Source organism: Lepidochelys olivacea (assembly GCF_965140295.1).
Source record: "Lepidochelys olivacea isolate rLepOli2 genome assembly, chromosome: 4".
In the NCBI taxonomy this organism is placed as follows: Eukaryota; Metazoa; Chordata; order Testudines; family Cheloniidae; genus Lepidochelys; species Lepidochelys olivacea.
Window position 1 is genome coordinate 33,356,633 of NC_140414.1, and position 23,379 is coordinate 33,380,011.

The 23,379-nt window shown below is 49.4% G+C and overlaps 1 protein-coding gene across 1 annotated transcript in view; it reads right to left on the reverse strand.

Moving 5' to 3' along the window:
• Positions 1–14,877: 14,877 nt before the first annotated feature.
• The window catches only part of LOC311519768 (alcohol dehydrogenase 1-like), a 31,334-nt gene continuing 22,832 nt past the window's right edge, over positions 14,878–23,379 (reverse strand). Inside the window, exons 4-9 of the mRNA XM_084626667.1 lie at positions 18,682–18,769; positions 17,867–18,086; positions 16,798–17,061; positions 16,134–16,269; positions 15,515–15,653; positions 14,878–15,009 (exon numbers count right to left, since the gene is read on the reverse strand). Coding sequence (XP_084482793.1) covers positions 14,979–15,009; positions 15,515–15,653; positions 16,134–16,269; positions 16,798–17,061; positions 17,867–18,086; positions 18,682–18,769 — 878 coding nt within the window. The 3' untranslated portion in view covers positions 14,878–14,978. The remainder of the gene's footprint in view (positions 15,010–15,514; positions 15,654–16,133; positions 16,270–16,797; positions 17,062–17,866; positions 18,087–18,681; positions 18,770–23,379) is intronic.

Here is a 23,379-nt window from a genome sequence, read left to right on the forward strand (position 1 = left end):
TGATCACAGGATCTTCTCCTTCCCAGAGGCTACTGAAGATTAGAAGGCGAAAAAAACGCACTCATGATGAAATGTTCTCTGAGCTCATGCTGTCCGCCCACACTGACAGAGCACAGACGAATGCGTGGAAGCAGACAATGTCAGAGTGCAGGAAAGCACAATATGATCGGGAGGAGAGGTGGTGGGCTGAAGAGAGTAAGTGGCAGGCTGAAGAGACGGCTGAAGCTGAAAGGTGGCAGCAGCGTGATGAGAGGAGGCAGGATTCAATGCTGAGGCTGCTGGAGGATCAAACCAATATGCTCCAGAGTATGGTTAAGCTGCAGGAAAAGCAGCAGGAGCACAGACCACCGCTACAGCCCCTGTGTAACCAACCGCCCTCCTCCCCAAGTTCCATAGCTGCCTCACCCAGACTCCCAAGAACGTGGTGGGGGGGCCTCTGGCCACCCGGCCACTCCACCCCAGAGGATTGCCCAAGCAACAGAAGGCTGGCATTCAATAAGTTTTAAAGTTTTAAACTTTTAAAGTGCTGTGTGGCCTTGTCCTTCCCTCCTCCACCACCCCTCCTGGTGCTTCTCTCCTCCACCACCCCTCCTGGGCTACCTTGGTAGTTATCCCCCTATTTGTGTGATGAATGAATAAAGAATGCATGAATGTGAAGCAACAATGACTTTATTGCCTCTGCAAGCGGTGTTCGAAGGGAGGAGGGGAGGGTGGTTAGCTTACAGGGAAGTAGAGTGAACCAGGGGGCGGGGGGTTTCATCAAGGAGAAACAAACAGAATTTTCACACCGTAGCCTGTTCAGTCATGAAACTGGTTTTCAAAGCTTCTCTGATGCGCAGCGCGCCCTCCTGTGCGCTTCTAACCTCCCCGGTGTCTGGCTGTGTGAAACCAGCAGCCAGGCGATTTGCCTCAACCTCCCACTCCGCCATAAATGTCTTCCCCTTACTCTCACAGATATTGTGGAGCGCACAGCAAGCAGTAATAACAGTGGGAATATTGGTTTCGCTGAGGTCTAACCGAGTAAATAAACTGCACCAGCGCGCTTTTAAATGCCCAAATGCACATTCTACCACCATTCTGCACTTGCTCAGCCTGTAGTCGAACAGCTCCTGACTACTGTCCAGGCTGCCTGTGTATGGCTTCATGTCCCATGGCATTAAGGGGTAGGCTGGGTCCCCAAGGATAACTATAGGCATTTCAATGTCCCCAACGGTTATTTTCTGGTCTGGGAATAAAGTCCCTTCTTGCAGCTTTTGAAACAGACCAGAGGTCCTGAAGATGCGAGTGTCATGTACCTTTCTCATCCCACGCTGATGTTGGTGAAACATCCCTTGTGATCCACCAGTGCTTGCAGCACTATCGAAAAGTACCCCTTGCGGTTTATGTACTCGCCGGCTTGGTGCTCCAGTGCCAAGATAGGGATATGGGTTCCGTCTATGGCCCCACCACAGTTAGGGAATCCCATTGCAGCAAAGCCATCCACTATGACCTGCACATTTCCCAGGGTCACTACCCTTGATATCAGCAGATCTTTGATTGCATTGGCTACTTGCATCACAGCATCCCCCACAGTGGATTTGTCGACTCCAAATTGATTCCCAACTGACCGGTAGCTGTCTGGCGTTGCAAGCTTTCACAGGGCTATTGCCACTCGCTTCTCAACTGTGAGGGCTGCTCTCATCTTGGTATTCTTGCGCCTCAGGGCAGGGGAAAGCAAGTCACAAAGTTCCATAAAAGTGCCCTTACGCATGCAAAAGTTTTGCAGCCACTGGGAATCGTCTCAGACCTGCAACACTATGTGGTCCCACCAGTCTGTGCTCGTTTCCCGAGCCCAGAATTGGCATTCCACCGCATGAACCTGGCCTATTAGCACCATGATGCCCACATTGCCAGGGCCCCTGCTTTGAGAGAAGTCTGTGTCCATGTCCTCATCACTCACGTTACCGCGCTAACGTCACCTACTCGCCCGGTATCGCTTTGCCAGATTCCGGTGCTGCATATACTGCTGGATAATGCACATGGTGTTTAATGTGCTCCTAATTGCCAAAGTGATCTGAGCGGGCTCCATTCTTGCCGTGATATGGCGTCCGCACAGAAAAAAGGCGCGTAACGATTGTCTGCCATTGCCCTGACAGAGGGAGGGGCGATCGACGATATGGCTTACAGGGTTGGCTTACAGAGAATTAAAATCAACAAAGGGGGTGGCTTTGTGAGAAACTGAATGGCCCCATCAAGGCTAGAACTCAAAACCTCAAGGATAGAACTCAAAACTGGGTTTGGCAGGCCGTTGATTTCACAGAGGGAAGGAGGAGAAAATGAATACAAAACAAATCTGGTCTATTTCTTCTTTTGAGCCACTTCATCTATCTTTATACATCTTGCTGGCAGCAGACTGTGCAGTATGACCGCTAGCCATCATCATCTCCTGGGTGCTCGGCAGAAGACGGTGCAGTATGACGACTAGCCATCATCTTCTGCTGGCTGGAGGTTAAAAGACAGTGCACTGCTTGTAGGACTGAATTGCCATGAGACGAAACTTAAAAGGGAAATGACCTGGCTGAGTCACTCCCATGTTTGCCCAGGCACTCAATTAAAAGAGCACCCTGGACTACATCGACGACGGCTACCAGTCATACTGCACGGTCTACTGCCAAAAGGCAATAAACTGTTACTGTGTAGCAATGCAGTACCGCATTTGCCAGCACCCAGGAGACATACGGTGACGGTTAGCTGAGCGGGCTCCATGCTTGCTGTGGTATGGCGTCTGCACAGATAACTCAAGAAAAAAGGCGCAAAACGATTATCTGCCCTTGCTTTCACGGAGGGAGGGAGGGAGGGAATGGGGGCCTGACAATATGTACCCAGAACCACCTGCGACAATGTGTTAGCCCCATCAGGCACTGGGATTTCTACTCAGAATTCAGATGGGTGGCGGAGACTGCAGGAACTGTGGGATAGCTACCCACAGTGCAACGCTCCGGAAGTCGATGGTTGCCTCGGTACTGTGGACACACTCCGCCGACTACATGCACTTAGAGCACTTGTGTGGGGATACACACAATCAACTGTATAAAACCGCTTTCTACAAAACCGACTTCTATAAATTCGACCTAATTTCGTAGTGTAGACATACCCTTAGACTAGAAATTAGACGAAGGTTTCTAACCATCAGAGGAGTGAAGTTTTGGAGTAGCCTTCCAAGAGAAGCAGTGGGGGCAAAAGATCTATCTGGCTTTAAGATTAAACTCGATAAGTATATGGAGGAGATGGTATGATGGGATAACATGGTTTTGGTAATTAAATATTCATGGTAAATAGGCCCAATGGCCTGTGATGGGATATTAGATGGGGTGGGATCTGAGTTACCCAGGAAAGAATTTTCTGTAGTATCTGGCTGATGAATCTTGCTCACATGCTCAGGGTTTAGCTGATCACCATATCTGGGGTCGGGAAGGAATTTTCCTCCAGGGCAGATTGGAAGAGGCCCTAGAGGCTTTTCGTCTTCCTCTGTAGCATGGGGCACGGGTCACTTGCTGGAGGATTCTCTGCTCCTTGAAGTCTTTAAACTACGATTTGAGGACTCCAATAGCACAAATATAGGTGTGAGGTTTTTTTGTAGGAGTGGTGGGTGAAATTTTGTGGCCTGCGTTGTGCAGGAGGTCAGATTAGATGATCATAATGGTCCCTTCTGACCTAAATATCTATGAATCTATGAGACAGGAGTCTGGACACGTGGGTCCCCTTCCCTACCACCCCCACTCCCAGGGGCTGGGAGCTGTAGAGCCCCGAGAGGAGTCATCCCAGATGCCTGGGTCCCATTCCCTCCCCCCATCCCCAGGAGCTACAGAGTTCCCGCGGAGCTCTCCTGGATGTCTGGGTCACATTCCCTGCTCATGGGGCTGGCAGCACTGTCATTCCTTTCCCAGGAGAGCTGCCTTGGACACCTGGGTGGCTGGGTCTGTTTCCTTTGCTGTACCCCCCACCCCCACCCCTGGGCCTAGCAGCACTGTGGTTCTGCCATTAGGGGCGTCCTCCCGGATGCCTGGGTCCCATTCCATCCCTGTGGAGGCTGGGGCTGGGGAACATGGGTATGGGGGTCAGAGAGATCATAGGGAAAAGGGCAAGGGAAGGGTCACAAAGGGTGGAGGGAAGGGGGCCATGGAGGATTAGGGTGCATGGGGGGCTTGGTGGAGTGGAGGAGGAAGACGCTGAGGCCATTATAGTGGTGGCGGGGGCACTTGGGGTTTGGAGGTACTGGGAGGAGAAGTAGTTAGGTGTGGAGGGGGGGTCTGGGGAAGGAGAGGGCACTGAGGCATTGCTGGATGGGGTGGGGTGGGGGAGCAGCAGAGGCATCAGGGGGCACTGGGGAGAGCAGCAGGGAGCACTAGAGGGGTCACCGGGCGACCCACTTGTGCTGGATGCCTGGAATCTGGCAGCAAAGAACCCCCTGGCAAAGTCCCCAGCTTCTCCAGCCTCCTCATACCCGAACTGGCACCAACTGGTGACCGACACCATGTCTGACCTTCCAGGAGAGCGGGGTCACAGCCAGTCCAGAGCATGACGTCTGCATGGGTGCCAGCTCCGATCCGGCCCCAGGGCAGGGAGGCAGAGAGAGAGAGAGCATGTGTGTGTGTGGAGGGAAATGGGACACGGGGCCTTTCCTCTGTAGGGAACGCCAGCTCCAATCCAGACCCCAAGCAGGGGGACTGGCTGGCTCAAGGGGGCGGGGAATGGGACACGGCACCCTGACACCGAGGGGTGCTTTGGGGAGAATTTACAGATGCACAAAGATGATCCTCTCCTTGTAGGTCCCGTACCCATGTCTCTGGGTCCCCAACTGGGTTGTACCTGCCCAGGGAAAGAGCTGTGAACGTCACTTCATTCACCCCCTGCCTTTCTGCACCCGAGCCAGGGATAGTGCCCAGCTCCCCTGCTCTCCAGCCCACTGGACCCATTCCCCCTTTGAGAACCAGGGAAAGAACCCAGGCAACTTGGCTGGACCCGGTACCCGGTCAGTTCCTTCGCTAGGGCCAGGACAGCGTCTCCTGTGGTGTCTCGGACCTGCTGCACCATGGCAACGTCACAGAGCACCAGGATCTGCAGAGACGCACTCTGAGCAGGGGGGTGTGGGCAGCCAGGCAGCGTGCTTGCTTCATCAGCGCCTGTTTCCCGGGCAGAGCCCATGACAGACGCACCCCCCATTCCTCCAGAGCCAGGCTGGTCCCTAAAACCCTACTGTGGAGTCAGGCTGGTCTCAGAGCCACCCCCCAGCAAGCTGCCCTCCCCCAGCCCACACCTCAACCAGTGTACTTGTAAGCAGTGTCAGGATGAGCTCCACCCTGACATCTGGTGGTGAGGTGTGGCAAGTTGTGGAAAAGAACTTCAGGGGCCGATCTCATTTGCATAGGCACACCCACCCCGCCTAGAATGAGACCATAGCTGCCCAAATGGTCACTTTGGCTGCTGTGGGATCCCCAGTGTCTCTGTTATTGGGGCAGGAAGAATAAATTGTTATTACCCTGATTATGGGAACTGTGCTTGGAACTGTACGTGGCCTTTTGTTATGATGGAGGGATTCACCATCAACTAAGTAGCACTCGCTAGGCAAGGGTCATGGGTTCCAAAACTATGTGAATGGAGAGAGGCTGGGGACAAGTACTAATATTTGGTGGCATGGGCCCCTTGGTGAGGGCCTTACATGCTAATTGTACTTCCTTCTCTCTCCACTGTGGAATATCAGAACTAATTTTGATTTCATTAGGAGTCTAGTTACAGGCTGCTGAGCTCATTTTGGGCTGACAGTGCACCAGCACTGGGGCTCCCCTACTACAAGCTGAATTCACCTAAGAGCTGAAATCACTGAGTGTTGTGTTAAGTAGTGGGGGAGCCTGAAGATATATTGTGGCGCAGTTGGCGGGCCTGCTGGTGGAGCAGTTTGTGGATGGCAGGAGCTGCTTGTGGGCCGTGGAGCTGAGCAAAGGAGTTCGTGGGGCGGCTGGCAGAGCGGAGCGCAGCTGAGCGAAGGAGTTCGTGGGGCGGCTGGCGGAGCGGAGCGCAGCTGAGCGAAGGAGTTCGTGGGGCGGCTGGCGGAGCGGAGCGCAGCTGAGCCAAGGAGTTCATGGGGCGGCTGGCGGAGCGGGGCGGAGCGGAGCGCAGCTGAGCGAAGGAGTTCGTGGGGCAGCTAGCTTCAGATCATGTAAGGCGCCTCTTACCCCCGTCCCATTTCCACCCAAGTTGGGAGGTAAAGCTCCGCAGATAAACTTTCGAACTCTGGGGCTGCCCTGACCAGGGACAGAGACTTTTGGGGCATTGGACTTTTGGGACTTTGGGTGATTTGGGGTTGCTGGACTCAAGAACCAAAGGGAAAAGGGCATGCCCCAATTTGCTTGGGGTGGGTTTTTTGCTCATGGGTTTTGTTATGAATCCTGTTGGTGGTGTTTCCCCAACATAATGCCACATTGTTTCTCTCTGTTATTAAAAGGCTTTTGCTACACTCAGACTATGTGCTTGCGAGAGGGGAAGTATTGCCTCTTGGAGGCGCCCAGCGGGGGTGGTATATATTTGTCCCAGGTCACTGGGTGGGGGCTCGAGCCGGTTTGCATTGTGTTATTGGAATGGATCCCCTAGATATTGAACCCGGCCCTTGTTGCTGCCAACTCTGACGGGCAGAAGGGTTACATACTTATCACCCGTGCATTGGCCACTTGGCCTCTCCAAAGCTGTGCACATTGAAGGCACAGACCTTGAAGGCGGCCCGGGCAAGGTGCCCCCTGAGCAAGAACAGGATCAGGGCAGGAGAGTGCTAGAGGAGGGAGAGCCTCAGGCAAGCAGGAGAGGGCCTTGTGGGTCAGTGCCTAGGCAGGGAGGGTACAGGAGAACAGCGATCTGGCTGCTTGCTGAGTAGGTGGCTGGGACATGGGTCCTTTTGACTGGCAGATCCCAGGACACTAAGGGGAGAGAACAGCCTGGGCTGTGCTAGAGCCCCTCTTCCCTCTCTGCCTCCGTTCACAGCCTGGGAGTCCTGGTATCTAGCCCCCCACTAGACCCCAATACTCTCCCCGTGCTGGGGACAGAACGTGAGCATCCTGCGTTACATTTCCCCACCATGAGGTGCGGTGCATTATCCAGCTCTGGCCAGGTTTAAATCAAGCTGGAATGTTTTCCTAAGAGATATGCTCTGGGTCAAGCAGGGATTAAATCAGGGCTTGGGTCAGACAGGGGGACAGATGAGATGATCAGCAGGGATCCCTTCCAGCTTTGGGATCTACGAGACCCTTGAGCTGTCAGCAGAGACCCAGGGCAGCTCATTGTAAGGGCTGACACCACAGTCATCATCAGCTGTGGACACCTTGGTAGGAGGAGGAGCCAGGCTGATCTCCAGGTGGACAGGGATCTGTAGCTGATCAGTGGGTAAAGCAGGGTCAGGAAGTTTATTTAAGGGCCGGATCTAAGCCGTGCTCTCTCTTATGGGGAGGGCTGTGACAGAGAATCCCCTTCAGAAACTGCTCCAGCTTGCAGCTAGTTTGGGGTTTTCCAGACCCGCCCCCGCTGGTGGGTGGGAACAGTCTTCTCATTTCCAGTCTCAGCTGATTCCTGGTGAGTTTATCCCTATTGGCTTTTGGGACAACATTATCCTGTAGCTTCACTCGCTCTTTCCTTTCCCTGGTGTACTTACAGGAAGCAACCACATCCCTGGTTTTAGGTCAACAAGCCAAACTCTTGCAGTCTCCTCTCGGAAAAGTCGCGGGCTGTTTCCCTGAGCATTGTAGGTGTCCTGCTCTGTTTTAGTTAGGATTCCTATTTGGGGCCACGAATTGGACCTAGGATTCCAGATGAGGCCTGGTCCACAGCATTGAAATGTCTCAATAGCTCCTGGAAATACATGGCCTGGTACGTCAGCTGAGCATCACCTGACAATGCCGGGAGGAGGACGCCCCTGTGGACTCTCAAGAAGGGGTGAGCAGAGACAGGGAGGAGGTGGGGGAGCCATATGGGCTTTGCTTGTTTTATCTGAATATCTGTGACTCTTGTGTGCGGTGAGGGTAAAAGTTACTGTGGTTAAACTCCTCTTACTTTGCCTTCTGTGCAGTCCCCAAAGGGTTAAATTATAAACCAGAGTGCCCACGGGGATCCCCATGTAAACAGCCCTCGCACCCTACCCCAGAGGTGGCTGCATCTCAGCACCGGGCAAGGGGGGGGATCCCTGTATAAACAGCTCCTGCACCCCACCCCAGAGGTATGAGGATTCATACCCACCCCAGAATATGTCTGTATTAACTGTTTTGTTATGCTGGAAGGTGATAATGGCTCTTTGATCTATAGACAATCGCAGACCTGAGTGTGTGAAGAGCTTTTCTTTCCAGCTAAGCGGAAGGGGCAATTAAATGCCCCTTTGTGTAGAGATAGCTGTGAGCAATGGGAAGCCACCACCGGAGACACTGGGCCACATAGCACAGCCGATCAGAAGCTGAGGGGTGTCTCTGGGACCACTTGTGGATGCAGGGGCTGAGGGATCGACTGTGTTCTGGGCAGAAAGTTAATAGACAGTAAAGGAAGCCAGGCCCCTGGAAGGAAGCAGAGAAACAGCTCTTTTGGACATGGGGCTGGCTGGAGAAGCGGGCTTGGGTTTCGGAGCAAGGAAAGGGCCTGGGTGGTTTGATTCCCTCGAGGAACAGGACTCTGTGTGTTCTCCATGAGTAACTCGGATTGTGCCAGATGGAAATATTTCAGCACAGTCCCGAGTAACAGCAAACCACAGAGGCCAAAGGAGTTACCATAATGTTGCTGATCATGATTATAATCCTCATAATTCCCTGCCGACCCCTGGCGCTCCCATAATGCTGCTGACAGTGTGCGCTATAAAAAGGGGAGACAGTTACTGTAATGCTGCTGACAATGTCTACTTCATACTGGGGCACCTCCCAGGTGGTATGATGATGTCGGGGCATGCAAAGGGGGGGGGACAAGCAGAGGCAGCCCCCTCCCTATAATTGTCGGGGACACTGAACTCTTCCTGGGGTTGCAGTGGTGGGGAGAGCGAGCTCCTGTTGGACCCAGGGTTGGGGGAAGAGCATGCTCCTGCCAGAGCGGTGGGCTGGGGGCCACACAGTGCCCCAACAAAAGGGGTCAAAGTTAAATTTCTGTGCATGTCCCTGGATAATGTGCACTTTGTTCTGGGACAGGTGCTCCCATACCAGGGGGTTCCCCCCAGGCACTATAAAAAACGGGGAGCCCCTGGGCGCTATTGTAGTGCTGCTGCTAATGTGCGCTTCATACCGGCCCGCCTCTCCGCCAAGGTGCTACTGTAATGTACTGCTGATAATGGGCACGTCATAGGGTCTCCTCCTTGGTTTTGGGCTTCTGTGTGCTACCATAATACTGCTAATCATGCCCATGCCATATGCGGGCCCTGATTTTGGTTGCCGCTACCGTAGCCCACACAACAATGATCCCAAGCGGCCCAGCTGCGCTGGCTCCTGGCTGTTGCTGCCCTCCCCCTCCTCAGCGCTTTCTCTCTCATTGCTGCTCTCAGACCAGCACTCTACGTTCCCAGGGAGTAGGAGTCACATCACCAGACGAGCACAGCCCGCCTGGATGGCATTACTGCTGGAGTCATTAGAGCAGAAAGGATTCAAGGGTGCAGAGAGACGTCGCTCCCTCAGAAAGCCCAGCAGCTGTTTACCTCTGGGCTGGATTCTGCTTTTGATTCCTTCTGTGTAACCCCACTGACGCCACTTCAGACTGGATATCCCCCACCCCGTCTCTCCCCATTGGGTCATTCTAGTTTCACGGGGCTCTAATCAGAGCACCACCCACTGCCGTATAGCCGGGTCTCTCCACGAGCCATTCAGGGACCCGGGCGCTTTGCTGAATTGTCACGACGTGTTCAGAACCCTGTTGGCATTTCCATAGTTTTGGGGGCATTTTTTAATTCACAGAAATAATTCTGCATGAAGAGAGACACCGAGACCAAGGCATATCTCTTTCCAGGCAAAGCGGTGTCGCACGCCAGAGGAGAGGGTGGCCCTTATTTAAGGGCAAGGGGGTGAGGAGGAGCAAAGACCGGGTTTACTTCAGCAGCGAATTTACCAACCATTTAAGGCCGATGTCCCAGGGTGGCCGGCCCCACAAAATCTAATAGCCCCGGGCCCACAGGAGAGTTAATTCGGCCCTGATCAAGCGGTCATTCTTTGACAAGGAAGCAGGGCAGGAACACACAGATCTGATGTTAGCAAACAACAGAATGAAACCTTTCTCCCACCAAACTCTGTGTCTCCTTGCTCTCAGCTGGAAAGAGATTTTAACCAGGGGTCACGCTCAGGAACATGATTTCCAAAGTGTGACTGAGCTGTAAAATGGGCAAAAACATCCCAAGTTATCTCTTCTTGTCCATCTCTCTCTTTCACCTAACCTGACAAAAAGAAAACAGCCATTGGATGTCGGGAGCAGATCCTGCTCTGTAATTTGGTCAGCAATGCTATGGAAAATCTGTGGTAAGAATTTCATCTTGAACCATGTCTAGTTTAAGTTGAGAACTAGGAAGCGTTTTATGTTTGTCTTGTAACCATTTCTGACTATAACTTGTACTTTTTAAAAAATCTCTTGTTGTAGTTAAATAAACTTCTTTTGTTCTTTAATCACAATTCATCCAGCGCTGTGAATTTTGTGGGGAACTCCATTTAAGGTGTTGTAGCTCGATGCCCGCACAGAGGCAATGGACTGAATATATTTGGACAGTACAGGATAGACATTTCTGTGAGGAAGACCAGGATTGCGTCGGGATCACCACACACATAGTAATGGAGGCTGCCGGAAGGCAGAGAGTGGCCGGTGTTTGCTAACAGGCCGCCGGGGTCAGAATTGCTGGACCAGGGCCGTGGCGATACAAAGACGTTCAGGGTGTGACCTGCAAGCTGTTTGGCTGTTTGTGAGTGGCCCTGCTTGGGAGCCACAGCAACAATTGTGAGGCACCCCACGTTGCAGGGGAGGTTGTGTATTTCTAGGATGATTTTACACGTTATAAAACTCTTCACGTCACTAAAATCCAGCCCATCCGTTGGTTCCAATTCTTCCACTTGTTACTCCTGGGGGAATTCTGCACCACTGCATGTGCACAGAATTTATGTCCCTCACAAATTTCTTTGCTTCCCCACAGAAAAATGACTCTTTGATAAGGAAGCCACAAGAGCGGTCATGCAACCTTCCCCAGCAGTATGTTCCCCGGCAGAGAGGTAAATCACTGTGGGGCAGGGGGCGGGACTGGGGAAGACCTGGCTGATAGCTCCTACCATGTGCCGGGCTCAGCTGCTAGTCCCATCTGGGCTGGGGAGCATGGGACTTCCTCTTCCCCTGCATGGTATCTGGGGTCATGTGAGACCCACCCCCAGATTTCTCCCCCAACTGCAGGAAGTGCCGCACGCACATTTCCCCACCACCCACACTCCCCCACACTTCCTGCACCCATTGCTCTTCAGCTGCAGGGGGAGGGATCACTGTAGAGGGAGCTGCTCCCCCATCTGCCCAACCCTGTGCATCCAGACCCTCTCATACCCACACCCTCCTGCCAAGCCTCACTCCCCCCGCACCCAGAACCCCCCTCACGAGCCCCACTTACCCAGCATCTGCACCCCTCCACTGATCCCCCCCACACTCAGATCCCCCCACCCCCCTTCCGAGCTCTATCAGACCCCCCTTCCGCTGAGCCCCAACCATGTTCACTTGGACACCCCCCCACGCCCCAGAGTCCCATTACCATTGCACCCAGAACCCTCCAACAAGTCCCTGTGCATCCAGGTCCGCAACCCCTCCCCCACACAGCAGCCGGATCCCCCACTGAGCCGCCTGTACCCAGATTACCCCACCTAGAACCCTCTCAACGCACACCTGGATTTCCCCCCCCCCCCACTAAGTCCCTCTAGACTTAGATCCTGCCTTGCTGAGCCTGCCTGCCCACAGCTGGTGCACCTAGCAAGGTGGGGTAGGGCCCTGGGCTGTTTCTGGGCCAGGCCCTGTCCTTGCATTGTGTCAGGATTGGGTGCAGCCTCACCACTGAGTCCCGGGGGGAGCTGCACAGTGATCTCCCACCTCTATGAAGCCAGTGGCCTGTGCTCCCCAATGCCATGCTGGAGTCTCCACATTTGACAAATAAAATTTGCAGAATTGAGCAGAATTTTAAAATATTGTGTACAGAATTTTTATTCTTTTGGTGCAGAATGCCTTCAGGAGTAACTTGTTCTGTACCTTTCATTCTCCTTGTTTTGGATACTAGCATTCTAGGTACTGACTCCAGAAGGTACCTCTGTAATTCGTACCAGGGCAAAATAGAAATGTATTTGGATTTTTGACAAGTGACCTATCTGCTTATGTCACAGGCCAAGCAGTTCTATCGCGACATGTAGCTTACCTCCTTTGCATTGCCTGGGCGTTCAGTTCGGCCTGCCTTCTGGTTACAACACAGAGCCATCCCAGGGCTACCGCATCCCACCTCCTGGGACCAGGGAGTTACTTGTTTGATGGGTTAAGAAAGGGCTCGGTGGCTAGCCACAAATCCCCACATTGACTCATTGCCACCGGTCTGGTGTCTGTGACACAAGAATATGTTCATGGCAACTGGCAAGGGGGGTGCAGAGGGGTTACAGAAACCTCCTGAGTTTGCTATGAACATTCTGGTTCTCCCAAAGCATCTCAGATAAGTTCTCACCTGAATGCTGGGGACACACTAGTCATTAATATTGTGGTGAAATGTTATATAGATACCATGTCAGGAGTTGTGTGTGTGTGTGTGTGTGTGTGTGTGTGTATATATATATATATATATACTGAAAAAATGTGTTTAAACTCTGAAAGGTGTACGTCTCTGTTGGGATGTAAATGTAGCATTGTAAAATAACAGAATGCATGCCTGTTTACATACAAAGTCTATGTAATAAAGAGACGTGAACTCTACAGAAAAGGAGCACACAGGTGAAAACAAGCCCTAGGGGATAATCCTGCCTTGGAGTAAAGCCAGTGAATGTCGGGGGTATATATAGAAGGCAAGGAAGGCACCCCTGCACCTGGCAAGCGAATAGACAGCGTGGGTTGCAGGCAGCCTCGCTTGAAAATGCTGCAGCAGACTTTGGGTGAGAGAAACGTCTTCAGCCAGGAGGTTAACCTGCTAGTTTGTGTCTAGAAAGTGTGTTATGATTTTGGTGGTTTCGGTAATGCCTTGTTTCCAAACTCTGTTCTTTGTTAATAAATGTATTCTCCTGTTCTGGCAGCTCGGCGCCTGTGGTTAAGCCAAGTGCTGGTCCCGAGTTGACTCTTACAAGCCAGTATGTACTGTTTATTTGGGAAAGTGTTCAGGGGCCCTGGAGTGGGTGGGTGTACCTAATCTTGCGTGTAACTAGAGGCTTGGGGGTGGGTGTCAGGGAGGGGCTCCGCAGCAAGACTTCCTCATGCTAAGAGCGGGGGGGGGGGGTGGTCAGGCGCCTCCTGACCCAGGGGAAGGGGAGGGGGCAGGTGCTGGTCCCCTGCTCTGGGGGTGTAATAAAGCACCCTCCCCCTTGTCTTCTGTGCCACGCGCACCCGGCACGTTACCCTTCTCCGCCTTGGTGACAGAGGCTGGCTTGTTGCTGGCCTCTGCCCCCTCTGCGGCTGCGCGCTGCTTTCTCGCTCAGGTCACCGTCCGCTTTCTTTGGCGGGCGGGGGCGGGGGCGCAGGCGCCGTTCTCTTTTTGGTTCTGGGTCCGCGCAGCGCTCGGCTCCGTGACCCGCGGTCTCGGCACGCAGCTGGTGCGGCCGGCGCATGCGCATTTGCATTGGGGTACAGCGTCCCATTGGGCGCCTTCCCAGCCAATGGGGAGGAGACGCGGGCGGGGCAGGAAGCGGACCCCGCGCGGGAGAGCGGCGGCGGCGGCTGCTCCGAGCGTCCGGAGCAGGGAAGCGGCTGGAGCGGCGCGTGCCCGGCTGCCGGGCCTCGGAGAGCCCCCGGGTCTTTGATAACGGTCAGAGACGGTACCGTTCGCTCCCCCCCCCCTCCCCCGCGCGCCCCGGCATGCTAGCGCCGGGCGAGGCTGCACTGGCGGCGGAGTCTCCTCTGGGCGGAGTTACCCCAAGTAGAGCAGAACTAGCTTGTGGGGTATTTATAGATAGATAGAGGATGGAGTGAAGGGGGTGCTGCCGTTTCTGACCTATCTGACCTGTATGCATGTGTCTTACTGCACTAGTCAAGCAATTGCATTCTGGTGGCTACACTGTATTTAAGACTGCTGCTCCTGCCTTTCACTGATCAATAATCGGATTCTTGTTCCAGTTTCTTCCAGGTATCCTTGCCGGGGTGGAGAGGCTCTTTCTTTGTGCTGCACTGTTTTACTTCAGAGACACATGTACAGACATTCTTTACCCACAACAATGCATGTGCCTTTAGGAACCTGCATAATGGGTTTCAGAGTAGCAGCTGTGTTGGTCTGTATTTGTGAGCTACAGCTCACTTCATGAAAGCTTATTAGTAACCTAAAAAATCTGGCCCCCTGGCTCCATGTTGCTTTTATAGAGGGAGAGTTCAAAATTTTTTTGGTTTTGTTCTTGTCTGAAATGGCTTCTTGGTTATTTTACCTGTCACCTCAAGCTGGTTTGGAAACGTGGTAAGTGGTTGAGCCTATTAGAAAGTAAAAGTCACACTCTCTAGTGTGTTGTTTTTTGTTTTTTGTTTAAATTTTGAATGCTCAGTTAGGAAAAGTTATGTTTTTAACTCCGTTTAGCTAGATTTATGTAATTCTAGAGCATTAAAACCTAACAGTTGCTTCTGCCAATCCCATTTGTAGGTGATACAGATCAAGGACTTCATCAGTTAAGGCTATGTTTTCCCTTGTAATAATGCTAAAAGATGAGATGCAAATTTTAGTTTAACTGCTTTAATTAATTTCCAAAGCTCTGGGCTCATGTGGTTGTTGGCATTCATATTTGAATAAACTTGGAAAGATTGTAGGACTCCGTCTGTTACTCAGCTATTAGTAGGACGGTGCGGATACTGAAATAGAAAAAGTCAGGTTAATGACTGATGTTTGGAACCTTATTCTGAATATGTTGCTTCCTTTAAGGGGAACTGTTCTGTCATTATTGTAGACCTCCCGAATGGAATCCTGAGATGCAGTCCTCTTGCTTTCGTGTCCGAAATGTATATTATCCTACCATGTAAACATTCAGCTAGACTACTGAAATCCAGTTTCCGCTGGTTCTACACTACATGCTCTCCCAAACTGTGGGGCACATCCCCCTGGGACAGACCTCTCAATTGTTCTTCAGTCTCTAGCTGTTTCACTGCTCACCAATTAAGATATGTCAGCATTTAACAACAACAGGGTTGTCCTATAAAAAACAATTTAATAACTGCTCAGCTGAACCTTACCTCTTTCTGAAAATGCCTGTCAAAATTCACACTTTGACTAACTTTGTCTTGTCTTTTGACTTTACAGTTCAGTGCTGCTACCTTTCATGGAAATGGTGTTTACAAGATGAATAAATAAATAAGTCACCTCTTCCCTGCCCGCAGTAGTTCAAATCCTTCATTGATTTTATCGAAAGGCAAAGTGTGGGTTATTAAGGCATCCAGGTTGAATTTTTTCCCCATATAGTCTGCAACTAGTTTAGGGACAGAATCTTTGCTCTTCCAGCCTGAAAGACAGAAGATTGTACATTATCTATCAACGTACTGCCACTGAAATAATCAGAGGAGTGCATTAATCGAGACTTTGTTGGGACTTGTCAATGTACATTTACTCATGGAATGCCATGTGCAAACAAAAAGTTAATATCTTAAAATGGAAGTGATTCCTTACAGAGCAGGTTGCCAAAGAGCTATAGTAATACATCAGCAGCCCCACATTCTCACATATTCATTTTAACCTGGGTCACTCCAAATAGGTTCTTGGGGGGGAGGCCTAAATTAGGCTGAATGAAGCAAGCTTTACCATGACAGTAACTGGTACCCCCATCATCTCCTGGGGCTCTGGGATCCTTCATATTTTTCATCCTGTGACCATTACATAACTGCTTAGTGTTGTAACAATGTCCCTGATCAGCAGAACAGTGCTCAGAATCTGTGAATTTCACAAGCACACAAAAGAGTTTAGCCAGTTGTTCTCATGTCAATACCTCCAAAAACAGACCCCTTCCAGGTGCGGCCAGTGAAGAGCAGCATAGGATTGTAGGAGATCTGTGATGCTGTCGGAGGCACTCCTACAATCACACTCATTCCGTAGTTCTGGTGGCAGGATGCCAGGGCAGCTGTCTGATTTAAGACAATGAAATCATCTTAAGTGGACATTCCCAATGAGAAGTAAAATAAATATTCGCAAAAAGAAAAGGAGTACTTGTGGCACCTTAGAGACTAACCAATTTATTTGAGCATGAAGTGAGCTGTAGCTCACGAAAGCTTATGCTCAAATAAATTGGTTAGTCTCTAAGGTGCCACAAGTACTCCTTTTCTTTTTGCGAATACAGACTAACACGGCTGTTACTCTGAAAATAAATATTGTGGCCCGTATCTGTCCATCTGCCATCTTGAGTTGAGGAGGGACAAAAGTTGCTGGATTGGGGGTGAACCCCAATGCTGCTGCCTTGGGAAAGAATGCAATCCTCCACTCAGTTATACCAGTTTTATATTAGTGTAACTCTATTAATTTCAGTAGAGATCAATGGAGTTACATACCATAAACTGCCTCCTAGCTGAATATGGCCAGCGTAGGACACTAGATAAACCGCTCAAAGCTGCTTAATTTTGCACTACATCATCATCTTACATCTTTTGGTCACATACCATGGTATCAGTGCGTCCAATGACTTCAAAGGAATAGTCCACACCATTACCACCAGTCAGCTCCATCAGCACATCTTCAATGGGCTTTGTGAAGTCTTGAGGGTTGATGCATTCGGTGGCTCCTAACTCTTTAGCCTTGGCAAATTTGCCCTTGTTGATGTCAACCCCAATGATCCGGGAAGCACCAGCGGCTTTACAGCCCATGACAACGGAGAGGCCAACTCCTCCCAGACCAAAGATGGCACAGGTAGAACCAGGTTCCACCTGCGTAATCATAAAACCATCAGAGTCTCTTAAAATCCAGGTGATATATAGTGATTCCACTGCATGAGTTATCTTGTAAATCTTTTCATTTTAGGCTCTGCTTGTATTGGATACAACACTTGTCAATTAGATGAAAGCATTTTTGCTATTCAAAGTAAAGGTTCCCATTACTGGATTACAACTGGATAAAACCTACCAAAGCATGTGTTGGAGAATAGGTTTCTTTGGGCTCAGCCTATTCGAGAGATGAGGCTAGCTGTAAAATCAGATACTCATGTGGATTTGGATTCATAACCCTCCATGTAAACTTTGGAGCTCTTCACATCCATGGCTTTGGTTGGAGCCTCTCTCTAGTTTTCATTAAATATAGCCAAAAAAGAAACCTTAACTGGGCCAATTTTGCAGCATGAAAGCTGTTGCCACAGAAAACTGTCGAGCCCCGAAGAACTCCGTGCTTACAGGGAAGCAATGATTTCATAGAAGGCCTTTATTTATTTAATATAAATTAAAGGAAACCTTTTTGTAATTCAGAAAATGCAAGATTATTTACTCCTAAAAATGAGCCATAAGATAGATAGATAAATAAAAACTAACAAACTAACAGAGAAAACCCTACATGTGATAATAATACTTGGCTTTTGTATATAGCTTTTCCTCTGTAGAACTCAAAGTGCTAAACAGCATGTCAGCCGCAAAGCCAGTTCTCCTGACTCTCAGGCTGATGCCCTCTTTACTGGACTACACAAATAATCAGCACTATCCCAACAACAGAGTTTGTCCTTTAAACGCACATGCTAATCCTCACCTTGGCACTATTGAGGGCAGCCCCATAACCAGTGGAAAATCCACAGCCGATCAGACACACTTTTTCCGGAGGAGCAACTGCATCAATTTTGGCAACTGATGTCTCGTGCACCACTGTATATTCAGTGAAGGTGCTTGTACTAGCAAATTGGTGAATCTGTTTTCCTTTGCAGGTAAACCTAGTGGTGCCATCGTTCATTAATCCACAAGCTGCACCAAGGCTATTCAAAAGACAACCAAAAATAAAGATAAATTCGATATTTTAAACATGGGCCAGTTTTACATGCATGATATCAAATTACTTAGGATAATAATTAAGGCTGCAAACCTTTCATGGAAGCATGGAGCAGCTGGGCACCGGCCGCTGCTCGGGCGGCCCCAGGCAGCTGGTCCCAGGCTGCCCCGGAGCTGCGGTCCAGGAGCAGCAGTGGCGTGCCAGGCCACCGCCCCCCAACAGTGTTGGTGGGGCCCCAGGCCACCCCCCCGCCTGGAGCAGCAGCGGCAGTGGGGCCCCAGGCCGCTCCTTACCCCCAAAAGCAGCAGCATGGTCCCGGAGCTTCCCCCCCATCTCCTACCCCCCAGCAGCAGCAGAGTCCCAAAGCACCTCCCCCCCACCCGTGCCCCAGGAGCAGCAACACCTGCGGGAGTGCCCCAGCCAGCACCTAAGATTTAGTCACGGGTATTTTTAGTACAAGTCACGGACAGGTCAGGGGCGTGACTTTTTGTTTATTGCCCGTGACCTATCCATGACTTGTACTAAAAAATACCCGTGACTAAATCATAGCCTTAATAATAATAATAATCAACGAAACTCACTCATTTTTAGTGCACAGATTGCCCTTGGAGCTTACGCAAGAGCTACACTCTCCACACTGTGGAACAAAGAGCGGGATGACTTTGTCGCCTAGAAATAGAGCAGAGCAGTTATGAAAATTTCAGTCAAGCAGATAGAGAACACCGAAGAGCACAGAAGTAAAAGATTGTAGCGGGTACAGTTATTACACAAATACACGTGCAGGAAGAGTACAGTGCAGACTTGAGTTCTCACCACAACCATTTCAAACAAACGGAGTAGCTAGTAAGTACCTAAATGTTTTTGCTCTCCAAGACTCAAAATTCACTGCAAAATAGATTAGTACCAAGTTCTGACTGGGAATTCCAACACAAAAAACATTAGGAAATTCAAACAGATGGTATCTATCAGCTGCTGTGGATGTGCTGGATACATGTATGTGACAAAGCTTTGTTGTCTGTTCATAATCTACCACATTTCCCCTTTCTCACGGGGCGGAGGGAGGGGGAAAATGAAGTACTGTTAGCGTGGAGCGTGAATTTAATTTACCAATAGGTAGTAGGGGGATCATGAAACTTTTTTTCAAAAACCTTTTTATTAAGGCAAAGTTACAATAGAACATTAACATACATCACACATTGAATATTGATGCTAAACAAGTAAAGAATCCGGCTAAAGATTCTGGCTGGCGAGCCCTCCTCCTCTGAGTACACTAGGAAGGGTGACCACATTTCTAAATATCTATCCTCTTTGTGTCTCTTCTCTTGTGGACATACATGGTGTGAAAGCTTTTCCATTACAAAGACAGTCCATATTTTACTATACCAAAATTCCAGAGGAGGAGTCACATATCCAATAATGGGCAATATAAAGTCTAGCTGCTAACAATAAAAAAAATTAATTTGTTGTTTTGTTAAAAATGAAAACTCTTTACTGGACCTCTAAATACACAAGGGATATCCAGGAAGCCGCATTTTGTCATCAGATGAAGCTCGTTATTAATTCCCTCCCAAAACTGTTTAACTCCAAAACGCAACCACTACATTCTGTTGTAACATGAGTCATGGTATGGAAAAGGTTGAGAACTACTGGTATGGGGGCTTAGAGGTGCTAAATTAAATAGGCCTTATAGGTTCTTTTTTAACTCCATACAAAAGACCTGCATTAACAGGAAATGAAGAATTCATTGACTGTTACCCTTGTGTCTTGAGTCTCTGTCCCATATCTAGTCCTGCTGCTGCAACATGGGGATGCAGACAGCTAAACAACTCCCCAGAAGAGCACAGGAGGAGAATTTGCACGTGGGTGAGTTTACCAGCTCTTTGATTCTCCCTGCCTTCTCCCATGCAGTCCACTACATTTGAAACCCATTCTCCCTAACCCAAAATGATTTCTTCCCTCCAGTCCCTGCTTCAAGCACTTCCTACATAAGCTTCTAGTCTCTCCTCATTAAGGAGTTAGCAAGCCAGATGCTGTAAACTCTTCTTTTTAAAAAACAGTAAGGCTCACAAGACATGTGCAGAAGTTCAGTGCTCAAAACACATTGATTTCTGTCCCATCCTCATCTCCTTCTTGCATTATTTCTTTGTGTATAATCTGTAAATTCTTTGTGGCAGGAACCTGGTCTTCATACCTATAGAATGTACAGAACCTAGTACGACGTTGGTATTTTATAAATATTATAATAATATCAACTGTACCACCATTTTTGCAGCCCAAGAATAGATGGGGGCAACAGGCCTTTTGGACATTCTCTGAAGCTCTGGGACAGATGGTAATCAGAGTTGGATAATATACCATGCATACATACAGGGCTGTCCCTGGCGGGGGTGCGGGGCCTGGGACATAGGCACTGAGTTTCTAATCTGCCAGGTTTCAGAGTAGCAGCCGTGTTAGTCTGTATTCGCAAAAAGAAAAGGAGTACTTGTGGCACCTTAGAGACTAACAAATTTATTTGAGCGTAAGCTTTCGTGAGCTACAGCTCACTTCATTGGATGCTCCCAGGGGTGCTCCCCCCAGCGCCGCACAGGCCCTGCCCCCACTCCACCCCTTCCCCCAAGGCCCCACCCCACCCTGCTTCTTCCCCCCCATTTCATACCAGCCCCACCTCTTCCCACCCTGCCTCTTTCCTGCCAAATTCCACCCCCGCCCCCCCGAGTGTGCTGCACCCTCGCTTTTCTCCCTTCCCCGCCCCCATCGCCTCCTGACGCTGCGAAACATCTGATCCACGGCAAGCAGGAGGCGCTGAGAGGGAGCTGCTGGTAGGGCTCTGCCGGTGGCTGCCACTCGCCTCCTCACCTCACCCGCCTGCTCGCCTCTTCACCTCTCTCCCACCTGCCTGCTGCTCGCCTTTTCCATAACCAGTGGAAAATCCACAGCCGATCAGACACACTTTTTCCGGAGGAGCAACTGCATCAATTTTGGCAACTGATGTCTCGTGCACCACTGTATATTCAGTGAAGGTGCTTGTACTAGCAAATTGGTGAATCTGTTTTCCTTTGCAGGTAAACCTAGTGGTGCCATCGTTCATTAATCCACAAGCTGCACCAAGGCTTTTCAAAAGACAACCAAAAATAAAGATAAATTCGATATTTTAAACATGGGCCAGTTTTACATGCATGATATCAAATTACTTAGGATAATAATTAAGGCTGCAAATCTTTCATGGAAGCATGGAGCAGCTGGGCACCGGCCGCTGCTCGGGCGGCCCCGGGGCCAGCTGCTGCTCGGGCAGTCCCAGGCAGTTGGTCCCAGGCTGCCCTGGAGCTGCGGTCCAGGAGTAGCAGTGGCGCGCCAGGCCGCCGCCCCCTCACCTCCCCGTCCCCCTCATGTTTTTATCAAAGCGTGGGGCCCAGGGCGGTCGCCCCGATTCGCCATACCCAAGGGACGGCTCTGGATACATATAAACATACCAATTAGTTGCACACATACAAAACAGGAAATGACTGCCTGGGAAGGAGTACTGCAGAAAGGGATCTGGGGGTCATAGTGGCTCACAAGCTAAGTGAGAGTCAACAGTGTAACCCTGTTGCAAAAAAAGCAAACATCATTCTGGGATGTATTAGCAGGAGTGTTGTAAGCAAAAGGCGAGAAGTAATTCTTCCGCTCTACTCTGCGCTGATTAGGCCTCAACTGTGGAGTATTGTGTCCTGTTTTGGGTGCTACATTTTGGGAAAGATATGGACAAATTGGAAAAAGTCCAGTAAGAGAAACAAAAATGATGAAAGGTTTAGAAAATAATGACCTATGAAGGAGGATTGAAAAAATTGGGTTTGTTTAGTCTGGAGAAGAGAAGACTGAGAGGGGACATGTTACCAGTTTCCAAGCACATAAAAGGTTGTTACAAGAAGGAGGAAGAAAAAAATGTTTTCATTAACCTCTGAGAATAGGACAAGAAGCAATGGGCTTAAATTGCATCAAGGGTGGTTTAGGTTGGACAATAGGAAAAACTTCCTGCCAGGATGGTTAAGCACTGGAATAAATTGCCTAGGGAGGTTGTGGAATCTCCATCATTGGAGATTTTAAAGAGCAGGTTGGACAAACACCTGTCAGGAATGGTCTAGATAATACTTAGTCCTGCCTTGAGTGCAGGACAGGACTGGACTACAAAACCTCATGAGGTCCCTTACAGTTCTATGATTCTATGAAATTTCAAATTTTGGAAGTACAGCTATTTCCCCTTTACTAGGCCCTCCACATCCAACTATTATACGTATCAGATTAATGGACTATTTGCCCATCACTACCACCCAATATCCAGGGAGTTGATGGAACCAAGATGAACATACGAACACAGATCGGTCCCTAGACTAATACTCCCTTTTGATAGCCTTTCTATAACATTCCCTACCCATTTACTGTTCCGTCTTTAGTTTGTCTCATTATTTTGTCCAGACACATGGCAGTATACTCCAAAATTTCAAAAGGTAATCAACCTCTTCCTTTACCAAACTCTCTTAAGGCAAACTTCTTTAGATCATTTAATCACTCATCCTTTCTGTACCAGCTTTTGGGTATTTAAGCCAATTCATTTATTTACAGTTTATCTCCACTAAATATATATATTCACCAGACAATCTCAATTAGCAACCAAACAATTCACTCTCATATTTTGTTTAAGTCAAAAGTTCTTGGGCAAACATCAGCAAAGAATATCTTAAAGCTTACTGTGGCATTATTGAAGAAAAACCATTCTGGACACTATTGGCTGCCTTTTCAGTAAGTCAGGAGGAAAGGCACTATCTTTAGAGGAGCTAATTGATTAGCAGCTGCTAGAGACAGCAAATATTGCATCATCATGCCACTTTTGTCAGAAGGAAGCCTTTAAAATGCATCAGATATATATGGGTCCATATGAGACGTTAGCCTGCACAAGAACATGAAATGCACAGCGGATGTGTGGCAAGTTTTATTGCCATACTTCCTGATCTAATCATTAACATGAATTGTACTTTTACATCTTAAAATGTTCACTAATCTTTGTGAGCAGCTGTCATTCAATTGCCAAAGAAGAATTAATGTTTAGCACCTATGGAGGTATGAAATTCAAATATTTTTCATGTTTCTAGTCTATACCATGGAACCTGCTACAAGAGTTTAATTTGAAGATTCAAAACACAGGAGCATCTGCTATTTTGCGGAGATGTCTGCAGACCCGCTCTAGAGTACACGAACAGGGAAAAATCTACATGTGTGTCTCTGGAATTTTTAACATATAAAAA